Below are 13,622 nucleotides of genomic sequence, written 5' to 3'. Positions count from 1 at the left end.
AATTTTCCTTTTTATTGAACTAAAATTTGATCAATTGATGTTGTATATTTTAGAAAGACCTTCTAATTGCGTATTAATTTTATTATGAACTATGAATTACTCATTTTGTAAGATTGTATAAGAATTGGTAAAATTTTAATGATTTTCACAACTTGTGGGATTTTTATGTTTATAAAAAACAACTTAAGAAATCCAATTTGCATGTCCAAACATGATTTCATCTCATGATTTTATCTCATTAGATGAAATCACATCCAAACGGCTCCTAAAGAAGTGTTTGTCCAGCTGTTGTTGGTATGGTTATTTGCTTTGGTAATAAAAAGAATAATGGTTTCCCAGCGACTGTTTACCAAAAACACAGGTAGCTCTTTTATCGCGGAATTAGACCTACCCACGTTTTCACTACTATTTCGACTATCACTAGAAGTCCATATCTTTCTATTTTCCTCTATCCCCAGCTAGAAAAGAATGTATGCGTCAAACTTTGATGTCTCACTGGTTTAGATACAACGAGATAATCATCAAAGTTTGGGAATGTATGCGTCAAGCTTTGTTGTCTCACTGGTTTAGATACAACGAGATAATCATCAAAGTTTGGGAACTATTGTATTGAATCAATAAAAAATAAAAATAAAAAGGTTACCATCAAGTCCATAATTCTGAAGGTAATGAAACCTAAAATTTCCCAACACAAGGTTAGAATCAAGTCCTAAAGGTTCTCAAAGGGAATGAAACAAGAATCACGATCTCATCGGGAACAAATACATGGCAATCAGCTATGCACAGATTAAGAAAAGGAATAGATTACTTAGCTATGCTACATTTAAATTGTTAAATCATGGAGGTTTTCAAGGTACAATAGCTGACGTACATCAATCATCCTGATTTTACAAAACTGCAAGAGTGGTTGTGATTCTCCTGGACTCAACACTCTACTCACCCTGCGTCGCGTCTGTTGACTTGTTTCTTTTCCGTATGAAACTAGAACTTAAAAATACTTTTATAAACCTTTGTTACTGCTCGACAGGTCAAAGAAACTCTGGTGTTACCCCTGCAAATGACAGTGTCATCACTATCACATGCTTTCACGGGACCTGATGAGTGCTGAACTATTCCATGACTTTGAACATTTGTTACATTTACAGCCTGGAAAAAAAGTGAGTAAAAACGCTGGGTTCTCATTTTTAGGAAATTGATACCGAAGATCACTCCACTACACACTCGGAATGCTATTCATCTTACCTCGTTACATCGCTGCACCTCGGAATCTTTTATACCATGCAAGTAGTCTGGAACAACAAGAAACAGCACAAATGCTAACTTAGTAACATGTGCAACAACTACTAAGACATCTTTACAAGTGCCCATATTTGATCAATAGGGGTGAACAATGAATTTCGAGAAGTTATTGGGGGGGATGGATTTTGAAAACAAAGATGTGTGAGTTTATTGACAAGTTCTGGTGCATTTTAATAACTAGTATTGGAGGTTTGGCAAATTAAACTATCAGAAGATTGGAGGGAACGCGGAACCCTTTATTTCACTAGAAACGGAAGTTAAAATTTCAAGGACAATGTTGGCACTATCTTCGAGGTATTGTGAGATTAGTTATTGAAAATTTGGGCAGTATGTTAAACTGTAACCTGTGTGGTTCTGTTGAAACTACCGCAAACAGAGTTTTACCTGAGTACACCATATCTTTGAATATCAACAAACTGCGAGGCATTAATATGATAGAAAAAGGATGGCAGTTATCTAGCCGTTCACTTGAATTCATCACAGCGGCCTCCTGGTCAGAAATTTTGTCATCAACACTCTTTCCATGTGTACCAACATGGCTGCTCAAATTAGGATGTGGAGTGAAATCCATAACCACAGGAGATCCAAGAGAAAGAATTGCCACTACAGGATAATAAGCTGGTCCGTCTTGATGCGGCTGCAGTGGAGGAGCCCTTGTCAAAAAACTAATGTATTGTTAATCAAAGTCGAGGAAATCAATCCTGATTCACTACTTAGAAGCTATTATAGTGTTTATTTGCTATGACTTAAAAATTAAAATTATCCAAAGTTATGCAATATGGACCTCCTAGTCAGGGAACCAGAACTAACATGAAAACATGTTGACTTTACAAATAGACAGACAGCTGGATGTCAAAGTGTTCAAACTTTGTGAGGAATTAGGTGTTACAAAACTAAAGAGGATAATACGGGAACACATATTTGAGATAAAATCAGAAAATGGGTGAAAAGGAGGAACAGAAGGAAGAAAAAGAAGCAAATGAAATGAGCAACGCAGCTTCCACAAGTTCAGAACAAACCATTATTCCTTGGTTAGGAAGGTATTCATTGATAAGCACGTGATTAATTGATGATGGAAATAGCCCTGATTTTTCATTTATTCTCTCCGTAATTCTAGTTAACCAAGGAGGCACTGCAAATAAGGAAGGAAAAGTGATATAATAAGTTTCCACTAATATGTATATAACAAGTTTTCACTAATAACTCGGAAGATTTCAGAATATAAATATGCCAACATAAACAGCACCTTTTTTTAAAGATAGTTTGGAATGGAAATGGGCAAAGATGCCATATTGAACAAGTTTTTGCATCATTCAAGTTCCTTTTTTAATACTTTATGCGTGTCTGATGGTTTTTCTTGTGAAGGCAGAGGGACTGCTTCATTCTAAACCAAGCAGCAAAGCATACAAGGTCCTGTAACAAACCGACCTCTCTGTTTGAGTGTTGCATGATTTGGGACTTCCTATAGGCTCATATGATGTTTTTAGACTAGTTGGTATGTTCTGGCTGGGACCCGAGGGCTCAGGGTATTTCGGCACCATTTGGGGACAATTAGAATTGCAAATTTTTCTGGTGTTGGTGCTCTCTTCGCAACCGCACAGCACCAGTTGCGATCGCGGAACACAGAGAAAATGTTCAACTCGATTGCGAGGGCACGACTGCTAAGGGAAAAGTCAAGTCAACGCCGATCAAGTCTTCTACATTACGAGGTGATGACCGTGATCGCGCAAGCCTGACAGCAACTGCATCGCAAACGCGTGCCTGAGGTTTGCGAACACGAAAGAGAACGGGATATAAAAAGCTAATTTTGAATTTCAGTAGCCATTTTTACACTAGTTTGGGGTTTTGGAGCTCGTGCATAGGGTCCGAATTGATGGAGTTTTGAACTAAGATTCAAGGCATGAGCTCCTAACGCTAAATCCAACAATATACTTGATTTATACACGATTTGAACTGCTAAATCATGAATTCTAAGAGGCTAAAATTAGGTGTTTTAGACCTAGACCTAGGAATGGAAAATTGATGATTTGGCCTATCAATTGATATTAAAATAGGATTTTGATTGTAGAATAGGATTCCATAGCTAATGGGTAACACATTCATGTAATTTATTTTGGATTTTGAACAGCTGACCTGAGGGGCGATTTTGAATTGACCAATGGTTGACTTTGAACCCGGGTGTCCAAAAATTATGGTATTAGTTTCCCTAGGCTAATTTGGACCTGTTGTTCATGATTTTGAATAGACTGAGGGCAACAACGATCATTTGAGAAGACTTCGGACATTCAAGTAAAAGGGAAGTCTGCCATTTTCGAGGCAAGTGAGACTTTAACTCTTAGTTTGCTTGCTTTTCAATAAAAGAGTGACTTAGAATTTAACAATTACTTTGCATGTTTTTCAACAAAAGAGTAACTTATGTGCTATTTACATGCAATCTACACTATCTAATTTGTTTGTGGGACAAGCATGAACTAGGTTAGCCACATTTTAATACAAAGCATAGACCGCGAGGGTCCCAGCATATGTATATATGTGATATTGATATCCTCAGCAGTTAACCATTTTCTTGTGATGCCTGTTTTGCTTATTAGCATGCATGATCACACATCCATTAGCACACACAGCCTGGGCATGATGATGTTATAAGGCCAGTTAGTAGTTTGAGACAATACCGGGTAAGACGTGTGGCTGATGCACTGCGCCCGACGGGTCAGACAGGCACCAATGCACCGAAGATGGGTAGGTCATGTGGTTGATGCACCGCACCAGATGGGTCAGACGGGTAACCTATGCTCCATAGAAGTAATAGCAGCCTTTGCATTTCAGCAGCATAGTAGCATCATGATTATCCTATGTGATTATGTTCATGACTTCTGTGATAATTGCATAACTATGCTCATTTTTTACCTATTATGCCTTTGTTGATAGTACAGTACTACATTTTATCTAAAGTCTTGTCCCAAGGGTAAGTTAAGCTAAGAGACCGGGTCTATGAACTTGTTGGGTCTTTCGACTCACTCTTGCTATTTGGTGCAGGACTCGAAGAGGGCGATGCAGTAGAGGATCCCTGAGTTTTAGACACTTCTAGACATGTTCAGAGCTGAGGTGAGCCGTCACTACACCGTGGACGCCTTATTCAGCCACATCTTTTATTATTTAGTATGGACTTTACTTTCGAGCCACATCTCATACTTTGTACTCGAATAGTAGTAGCTCCATGACTTAGTCACTTTTCTTTGGGTAATATGTGTTTATTGTACTTCTTTTCGCATTTACGTTATGTTAGACTACTGTAGTATCTCTTCTTGCATATTTATTTCACTATAATGAGCCTATTTCGTTAGAGGGTTCGCCTAACAAGGGTATTGTCTTGTTAGGTGCCCTATCACGTCTAAGTCTCCAGTTTGAGTCATGACAAACTTGGTATCTGAGCCTAGGTTTTCCAATTCCTTGGAGTCATGGAGCAGTGTATAGTAGAGTCTTTATGTATAGATATCTAGAGCCCCATATCTATAGATAGGAGGTTTCAGAGGCATTTTAGGAAAAGTTTTAGGAGGTTACACAGGCATTTTAGGAAAAGTTTCCTTTCTTTAGGATTCTTATCGTGTTATAGCGTCAATTAAGGAAATAAACCTTCTCTTATTTCTTGCACAGATAGTTAGGACACGTTTGTCCGCATCTGCGGGGTGAGGAGGTGCACCAGCAACTCGTGGTACAGTAGGGGGTAGATCCAGGTCACAAGGATGGGCTCCAACATAGTCAGCCATCGGGGCTACAGGTAGAACCCCATCCAATAGACAGGCACCGCCTGAGTTTCCAGCAGAGGGACATGTCCAGTACACACTGGCAGCAGTCTCAGTTGCAGTACGACTAGAGTTATTGGTGAGGATGATGATATCAGTGTTACAAGAACATACCGCTGAGGATGACATCAGTGTTAGAGACTATTATTCCGCATATAGTTAGGATAGTGCCTCCAGCTACTTCATAGACACAGGATACAGTGGTTCAGCTACTCATACACCAGTGTAGCAGATTGCACCGGGCTTACAGACCCCACCACCAGCACTTGTGTTAGCTACTTAGCTCCACAGCCAGTAGCAGCGCTCAGCAAATAGTTCATGCAGTTGGGGTAGTTCGGGTTACGAGTTCGAGAGCGAGCTTTACAAATGAGCTCTTTCCTGAGTTTTGGACCACCAAATTTGATGCTTCTCCAACTTTTGTAGGTCCATACATGCATGGAGAATAATCAGAGGTTTATGGTCCTCTTTCAAAATAAATACCAGTATGTTTTAAAAGATAACTAGCTTGGATAGGGTCCTTTAAAGATCATGTTTCCAGATATCTTTAGTTTAAGTCAGCAACAAGATCCAACAGTAAATCCAGCTCGTAGGGTTGACACTAGGATTTTAGAAGACTACGACAGGATTGGGAAATAATAGAGTTGATGAGTTTATCTCTGTCCTGGAGCAATTCAAAGTCTTTGAAGAGGACAAGCTGGTTGGGCTGCACAGGAAAGAAGTAGACACAGTCAAATCATCTTATCATGATCTGATCCATACTAGTCAACAAGCTATATTGCGGCCCTGAAAACATATAATGGAAAGTTAAAATTCCATACAAGGTACTCCCTCTGTCCCGAATATGTGAAACTCTTTTCTTTTTAATCATTACCATATAGTATGATACCTTTCTATATTTAGTAACTATTTAACCTTAAACTTCACATTTTACCCTTAATGAGATGATTTATAGCCACACAAATATCTTTGACTTATTTTAGACCACAAGATTCAAAAGTCTCCTTTCATTCTTAAACTTTGTGTCAAGTCAAACACCATCACATAAATTCGAATGGAGAGAGTAGCTTGTTTGTTTGGCTGGCAGCTAAGAAGCCTGCCCGACTCAAGAAAACTTAAAGAGAAGGGAAATTCAACTATGTTCAAAATGCTATCTTTGTGGGAATGAGTCAGAAAGCAACAACCACTTGTTTATTCACTGTGTAATCACATACCAGCTTTGGCAAATTTTCTTAAACATGAAAGGCATTACATGGACAATGCCAAGACTGACTAGTGACATATTGTTACTACTTCTCACACTACTTTTCGTTATCTTCCCTCTTGCATTCAGATTGTCTCCTCCCTAATGTAATGCTCTCTTTGGTCAAGCCTTCAGAAATTTACATTCTCAAGATTTAATTTTTGATGCCTTTAGGGATTTACAAATTTCAACTATTTGTAGGATACAAAATGTACAGAAGTGTCATGTTGTACTCCTGTCTGCTATAGACATCTCTCAATGTTAGAGTTTGATGTGGCCTTAATGCTTCATATATTATGAAATGTTAAACCTACTGAAGCATCACACTCCAAATAATTAGCATGTCATTCAAAAATTAAGTGAACATTTGTTTGAGAATTGTTTAAATACAGCAAATAGAAGTTAATCAAAGTGGTTGTAGCAACATGAATAATTTCTTAGGTAAATACTTGGTTTATTTAACTTTGATAAGCAAAACAACTAACACCAATAATTGAAGTCAGAAAAACATTTCACATTGTTTTTAACTGTTAATAGAGAAAATGGTTCAATGTGTACGTACAGTCTTGAGCTATAAGGCCTTTTTCGTGCACAACGCCTCCTGCCATGGGATACCAACACAAAGCAACAAAATAAATTATAGAAAAAAATTAAGTCAGAATTGTGTAAAATTCACCAAAAAAAGAGTTAATGGTCAAAAACAGACTGAACTATCACTTTTTTTGCAAGTTTAAGAATTCAACTATTTCCTACCTGATAGGGTATAGGGTTTTCGGGTAGTAAAAGGGAACAACTGATAGTTGAGGTGTGTTTTGATTTATATTGCTCGGACTCTTTAAAAATGTTGATGGATGCGTGTCTGATACTCCAAAAATAGTATATTTTTGGAGAGTCCGAGCAATATAGATTTTAATACATAGATGGTACAGTTCATGTAGAAAGAAAAAGGGAACAACTGAACACGCAAGGGTAGCTCAGTTGGTTGGGAATGGGGCTTCTATAATAAAGGTCTCATGTTCGAAACTTATTTGTCTTTTGGGTCGAGCTCATAACACGGGCTTACCTAGTGCGGTTATCTCTCGTATAGTTTCTGAGCTATTATATGGGAGTGGGGTTTACAATATACGCACCCGAAAGGTAGTGACCGCGGGTTTCCTTGTCATTAAAAAAAAAAAAAGGGACAACTTATAATTGGGGTGCGAAATTCGCGAAAAAACACAGTTCAGGTGCGCTTTTTACCATGAACTCTTAAGAAAATGAGGAATACCTAGGGAATATTAAGAAATAACATACCCCAGTTCTGCAATCTCCTGTTTTTCAAAGATTTCCATTTAGATATTGGCGCATCGTATATCTAGAACACACAAAGAAATGGTATCTTGTAAATAAGGAAGAAATAAGATCAAACAATAAAGAATTCCAAATAGAACCGAAGAAATGAAAAAGGTAAAAGGAAAGAGTGAAAAGGTAAAAGGAGTGATGGAGTAAAGAGAGGAAATTTACAGTATTCAGTAAGTGGTTGTGTTCTGAGTCAATAATGAAGTCTCGAATGTAGAATACAGTTGGTACACACCCAACTCTAAACTCGTTTAGACTTTCCATTTCCGTCTTTTCTGCAATGGAAGAAACTCGAATTTAGTGGAAGTACGTATGAAGGGGCTGTAGGAAGAGCCCGTTTGGATTAAGCCCGAAAAAATGGTTAAAATATTTTTAAACGTGGCAAATTATTTTATAAATAAGCAGTTACGTGTTTGGATAAAAGTATTTTTTAGAATTAAGAGTAGTATTGAAATTAACAGAAAAAAAAATATAAGGGATAAGAGGATAAAGTTATTGGTTAAACTAAAATGATTTTTAAGCCAAATAAATAAGTTGAGGTTGAGCAATTTTTTATTTTAATTTATTTTAAATATTTTTTAACTTAATTTAAGTTATTTTCTATTTTTATCAAATATTAATTTATAAGTTGATTTGACCAACTCATAAGCGAATCCAAACGGGCTCGAAATCCTAAGGCAAATACCTGCCAAGTGCCACCTTCACAAATACTCCTACTTCCATCGAGGAACCCACTTTAAATTTAACAGAGATGCAAATTAAACAAGAATATTTATGCCACTTGGACAGTCTTTTTCTTTCTTTCTTTTTTTTCGAGGAAAAATGTCAATTTTGTGCTTCAAAATTTAGGATAATTTTGTTTTCCCAAATGCCCTTGTTGCTCATTTGTCTTTGATTAAGACGTTTGAATCTTAATGCACATCTGAACGATTAATATGTTGTTTCTAGATTTGAACACTAAATGATTAAGACTGTTTATTTTTCACCATCTAAATGTGTATAATATATTTTTTTTAAAACATAATAAATATACAATTCTAATAAAAAAGTAACTAATTAAAAAATAAATATAAACCTAATAAAATGAAACATGTATGTTCCCTAGTGATGATTGAGATGCTTTGCAGTGGTGTGATATTTGTTATAGTGAAAGTGGTTGGTGTTGTAGTGACTGGCGTGATAGTGGTGGTTAGTAGTGGTGGTGGTGGTGACTGTGACGGTGGAGTTAGTTGATGTTAGTAATTGACGGTGTTGGTGGTGACTAAAAACTGTGTGGTGGTTGACGATAGTTGTTGGTGGTAGTTGGCGGCGGTGCTAATTTTGATGGTAGAGTTGGTTGGTAGTAAGGATTGACCACAGTGGTGGTAGTGGCTGATAGTGGTGATGTCGCCACCGCCGGCAGCAACGACGTTGGTGGTGGAAACTGTTGATATAATTATAGTGATGGAGGTAGTAGGTCTGGTAGCGACTGATAATAATGGTTGTCAGTGATGGTAGTTGTGATGGGAGATGTGGTTGGCGAGGTAGTAGTGTTTGTGATGACAGACGTGGTTAGTGGTAGTGGGGTAGGGGTAGTGGGTGGAGGGTGGGGATAGGTGGGGCGAGGGGTGGAAAGTGGATGGGTAGGTAGGGTTAGGTAGGGTGGGGGTTGGAAGGTGGGAGGGGGGAGGGGTGTTTATATGATAGAGATGGTTAGTAGTGGTAGTGCGGATGGATTGGAGTTCGAAGGGAGGTTAGGAGGATTGGGATGGTGGTTGATAGTGATGTCGATTGTGATGACATAGGTGGTTAATGGTAATAGGGTGGGGTGAGTGTGTTACGTTGCACGACCTACTTCATATCATATGCGGTATCCAATTTTCGCCAATAGGATGGAACACGTTACTCTACTTGTTCTATGCTAACGTCTTGCAGAATATAAACAGCAGCTAAATAAAGAACACAAGAATTTTTATGTGGAAACCACCTAACTTACAAGGGCAATAAAAGCCACGACCTACACTTTTATAGGATTTTCCCCAAAACTCCATTACAAAGATGAGCCTCTGCAAATTCAAGTTACAAACTCTGTAACCTAGGAACTAACCTCTAATCTCTATCTTACTAATCAACCTCCGACTAGCAAGCAACCTTCAAGTTAACCTCCAACTTGAAATTGAATTTATAACGTTTTTGTACTACTTGTATGCTTTTATGGAAGCGCATAAAGTGCAACTCGATAAACAACCTAATACAAGTTTTCTAGACTCAAGAACTATAAAACATACACTCTATTCTACAGCTTCTTCAATCGCCTTCTCCTACTAGGGACGCACGCCTAGATTATGAATATTCTTGATATCTTCGTTGATCGCTCAATATTCTGAAATCTCTCTTTATAGGAGCGCAAACCTTCTTCTTGGTAAGACTTGGATATATATAGCATTGCGTGCACGGCAAGTCGGCAAACACAAAACCTTTTTCCAGTAGGCCCGTGAGATATATTTGGGTTTGTGTTGAATTGAGACTTTTGCCTTTTGGATCGACTTCATTGTACTTGTAAGAGTCTGAAGAACCTTGTTTAATTATGGCAGGGAAACTTATAATCTTGACAGCCAAGTCTTTACCATAAAACTGCAAATCCCAGTTGTTGTAGGACTTGTGCTGGAACATGTTCACGAACCTGTTTCATCCACCTAGTTCGTCTGCCTCTGAATCTCTGCACTGTCTGAGATGGAAAATGTTCACGAACCCGTTTCATCATCCCCTTCCCATTCATTCCTCCCACTCAATCTTGAGCCTGCTTTTGTGATGGATGATGGAACATGTTGACTGACCTATTTCATAGCATCATGCTCTTTGTTCTGTGTCTGTATTTCTTCACTTAGATTTATTCATTGCTAGAACAAATCATGTCTTCAGCCTTGTCCAGCTCTTTGACTCTGATCGGGTTTTTGCTCTGTGTTGAAACATGTTTGCAGACTTGTTTCATGTACTTTGTCTACAACTCTCTTTACTTGAACAAAATACTTCTGAGTCATTTTTTCCTTTTCTCCTCAAGATCTCTTCTCTTCTGATTCATTCATCAACTACACCTGATGGCTCTTTGAGATACAACATGTTTTCATGCTTGTTTGACTCTTCAATGAAATACTCTATGACTAAGTCATCTTCATCCCCTTTGTTCTGCATCTGTCTTTGTGAACTGCTCTGTGACTGGATCATTTCATCTCATTTGCTCTGCATCTGTCTTTGTGATAAATCATGTATGGAGATGGTTCATTCTCTCTCTAATCTGGTAATTGCACTTGTCTTTGCATTGGCACACATGTTTGCAATCTGGGTTCATGTGTATGCTCTTTCCCGTAGCTTCTTTGCAATGGAACCTATCTATAGACCCGTTGTAACCATCCGGTGTTGCTTGCTTGTTTAGGCCTTTTACATCATCTGGAACTTCTGCTTCATCACAACCAATTGTCTAGCTTTGTTCAATTACCTTGTCAATTATCACATGTATCTAAACTTGGTTTCTTTTCATTGTAGATTCACTTTGTCAATCATCAAAACTTCACGCATGGATTTATAACAACAGAGTGGGGGTGGGGTGTTACACCTCGAAAAATTTTCCGTTGGTACGCAAGTGAACGAACTAGTGAGAAATGGCATTTGATGACCCTAGTTGAGATTTTAAAGATGTTAGAGATGAGAGAAGAGGATTGCCTAGAGAAGGCAAAGTATTTGATAAGTCTCGGAGAGGAAATACGAGTAACGAGTTAATGACAACTTAATGATGTTTTGGGAAAAGGTTATAATGTCCCTTAGATCGAGAATGAAGTGTTGAACAAGTGTTAAGAAGGTTCCATAAGGATCGGAGATCAAACGAAGTGACGAGAATAGGTTCAGTGGACTGATGGGTTATACGGCTCATTATACGGACCGTATAATGTTTCACGGACCGTATAATGGATCGTAAAACCATCACAGAAAAGGTTGCTCACTGGTGAGATTTTACGGTCAGTTATACGGACCGTATAAATTTATACGACCCGTATAATGGACCGTAAAATGGTCACAGTGAAGGGTGAAGGAAAAGGCACATTTTACGATCAATTATACGGACCGTATAATGAACCCGACAGATCAGTGATGGGTTATTAAATATGGGACCAATTCATGAAATCATTTCCACATTTCATCCTTCTCTCTAAAACATCTCTCTACATTAATTATACAAGTTTTCAAGGCTTATAAGTCATCAACAACATAAATCAAGTGAATCAAGAGCAAGGAAACCCATTAAAGGCCATTCAAGTCAAGAAATCCAAATGGAGGAAAACTAGGGTTTTTGCTCAAGTGGAGTATTATCAACTAAGGCTTGCTCCTATAAAATCTAAAGTAAGATTCATGATATTTATATGTTGTTTAAGGTATTTGGGAGTTAAAATACTCGGATTGTAGAAGAGTATAGCAAAATGGATCATGAAGGATGAATAGTGACATTTTGTGAAATAGTTTGAATTGAATCATGATTATTGTTGTGTTGTGACATGAATGGGTTATAAATGACATTGAGATCATGAAATAGGCATTGTATGTGAATGGACGAAATCATGCATTATGATCTTGAATATGGAGAAATGAAAGTAAATTGAGGAATGTGGATAATGTAGATGATTAAAGGCTATTGTTATGATATAGGGAATGTATTGTTAACGTTTGGTAGTTGGAACACGATATGGAGGAATGTCGTATAAATAAAGGAAATGTTGTCCGATTTTCTCTAGCTCTAGCCATGTGTGCTAATTAGCAACTCTCATGATAATATGACTTTAATAAAGGTAGAAACGTGAGCTTCGGAGGAGAACGTGCAAGTATAGAATAGTGCGACGGAAAAGGTATGTAAGGCTAACCCTTCTTTCATAAGGCATGGTTCCTTGGCCAATCATTTATCCTTTTATGAGCTCATGATGTGCTCCAAATGATTCTACTCTCAAGAAGCTACTGAGCTTATGATCCTTGATATGTACTACGATTGTACTACGTTCCTCATATGACGAGTAAGGCCATAAGATAGATGTAATGACAACGACGATTATAATGATATTGATAGTAATGATAATGATAATAATAATGATGCTAAAGGTGCCTATGGGCTATTATACGTATGTGTGCCTATGAAGGGCTATAATGAAACCCCGAGCTTATAACGCCGGGTAGAATATATGTATATGGATGTATATAGAGTATGTATATGATTACGTAACGCGCGCGCACGTCTGCAGACGGTACGGGTAACCCTGATGCCTTGGTAGGGCCAGGTAGATATAACCTTGAGCCTTGGTTGGCCAAGTATGTATGAAACACCGAACCTTCATGGTCGGGCACGCTATGTATATATGTATATATGTGTATATACTATGTATATGACATCGTTAAGAGTACGAATATGTTATGTATATGAGATGTAAATGATTGTGAGGGTAATTAAGTACGGATATGGATGTATGCATGCGGATACACAATAGAAACGAAATGCCCCTATGGGAAGCAAGTAAGTGCCATAATGATGATATTATTGTCTCCCTTCCTATGCTACTTCACATGTTGTCTATTATGCTTCTATGTCGATATTGATCATGCTTTACATACTCAGTACATTCTTCGTACTGATGTCCTTTTGTTTGTGGACGCTGCGTCATGCCCGCAGGTGCACAGGGAGACAGACTTGATCCATAGCTGCTTTCTCAGGGATTTCATAGCAGAGCTCCATTTCATTCGGAGTCGTAGCTTTTGGGTACCTATTCTTTTGTGTATATAATTATGGGCATAGCGGGGTCCTGTCCCGATCATGTGTTATGTCATACTCTTCTTAGAGGCTCGTAGTCACGTGTATATGGTTAGATATGTCTGGCCTTGTCGGCCTATGTTTTGCATATCATTTTGTTAGCCTTGTCGGCTCATGT

At 38.1% G+C, this 13,622-nt stretch overlaps 1 protein-coding gene across 2 annotated transcripts; it reads right to left on the bottom strand.

Annotated features, from left to right (window-relative positions):
- Window positions 1-581: 581 nt before the first annotated feature.
- LOC132626442 (alkylated DNA repair protein ALKBH6 homolog) lies at window positions 582-8,020 on the bottom strand. 2 transcript variants are annotated; one of them, XM_060341311.1, is made up of 7 exons: window positions 7,846-8,020; window positions 7,636-7,696; window positions 6,905-6,943; window positions 2,319-2,431; window positions 1,684-1,936; window positions 1,243-1,289; window positions 582-1,146 (listed from the first exon to the last, which is right to left on the bottom strand). In XM_060341311.1, the coding sequence occupies exons 1-7, from the start codon at window positions 7,942-7,944 to the stop codon at window positions 982-984; spliced, it is 777 nt and encodes a 258-aa protein (XP_060197294.1). In that variant the 5' UTR covers window positions 7,945-8,020; the 3' UTR covers window positions 582-981. The 2 variants fall into 2 exon arrangements, with proteins under 2 accessions (XP_060197294.1, XP_060197295.1); XM_060341312.1 differs by lacking the exons at window positions 6,905-6,943; window positions 7,636-7,696; window positions 7,846-8,020 and adding an exon at window positions 2,546-5,204.
- Between the last annotated feature and the right edge of the window lie 5,602 nt (window positions 8,021-13,622).

Source organism: Lycium barbarum, chromosome 2 (assembly GCF_019175385.1).
Source record: "Lycium barbarum isolate Lr01 chromosome 2, ASM1917538v2, whole genome shotgun sequence".
In the NCBI taxonomy this organism is placed as follows: Eukaryota; Viridiplantae; Streptophyta; class Magnoliopsida; order Solanales; family Solanaceae; genus Lycium; species Lycium barbarum.
The sequence above is the reverse complement of the archived record's forward strand: the minus strand, read 5'-3'. Positions and strand labels throughout refer to the sequence as shown.

Coding starts and splice junctions, on each gene's coding strand:
- LOC132626442 (XM_060341311.1), bottom strand. CDS start 7,944: ATGGAAAGTCTAAACGAGTTTAGAGTTGGGTGTGTACCAACTGTATTC. Junction 1,290..1,683: donor CAAAGATATGGTGTACTCAG/GTAAAACTCTGT, acceptor TTGTTGTTCCAG/ACTACTTGCATGGTATAAAA. Junction 1,147..1,242: donor AGGTGCAGCGATGTAACGAG/GTAAGATGAATA, acceptor CTTTTTTTCCAG/GCTGTAAATGTAACAAATGT.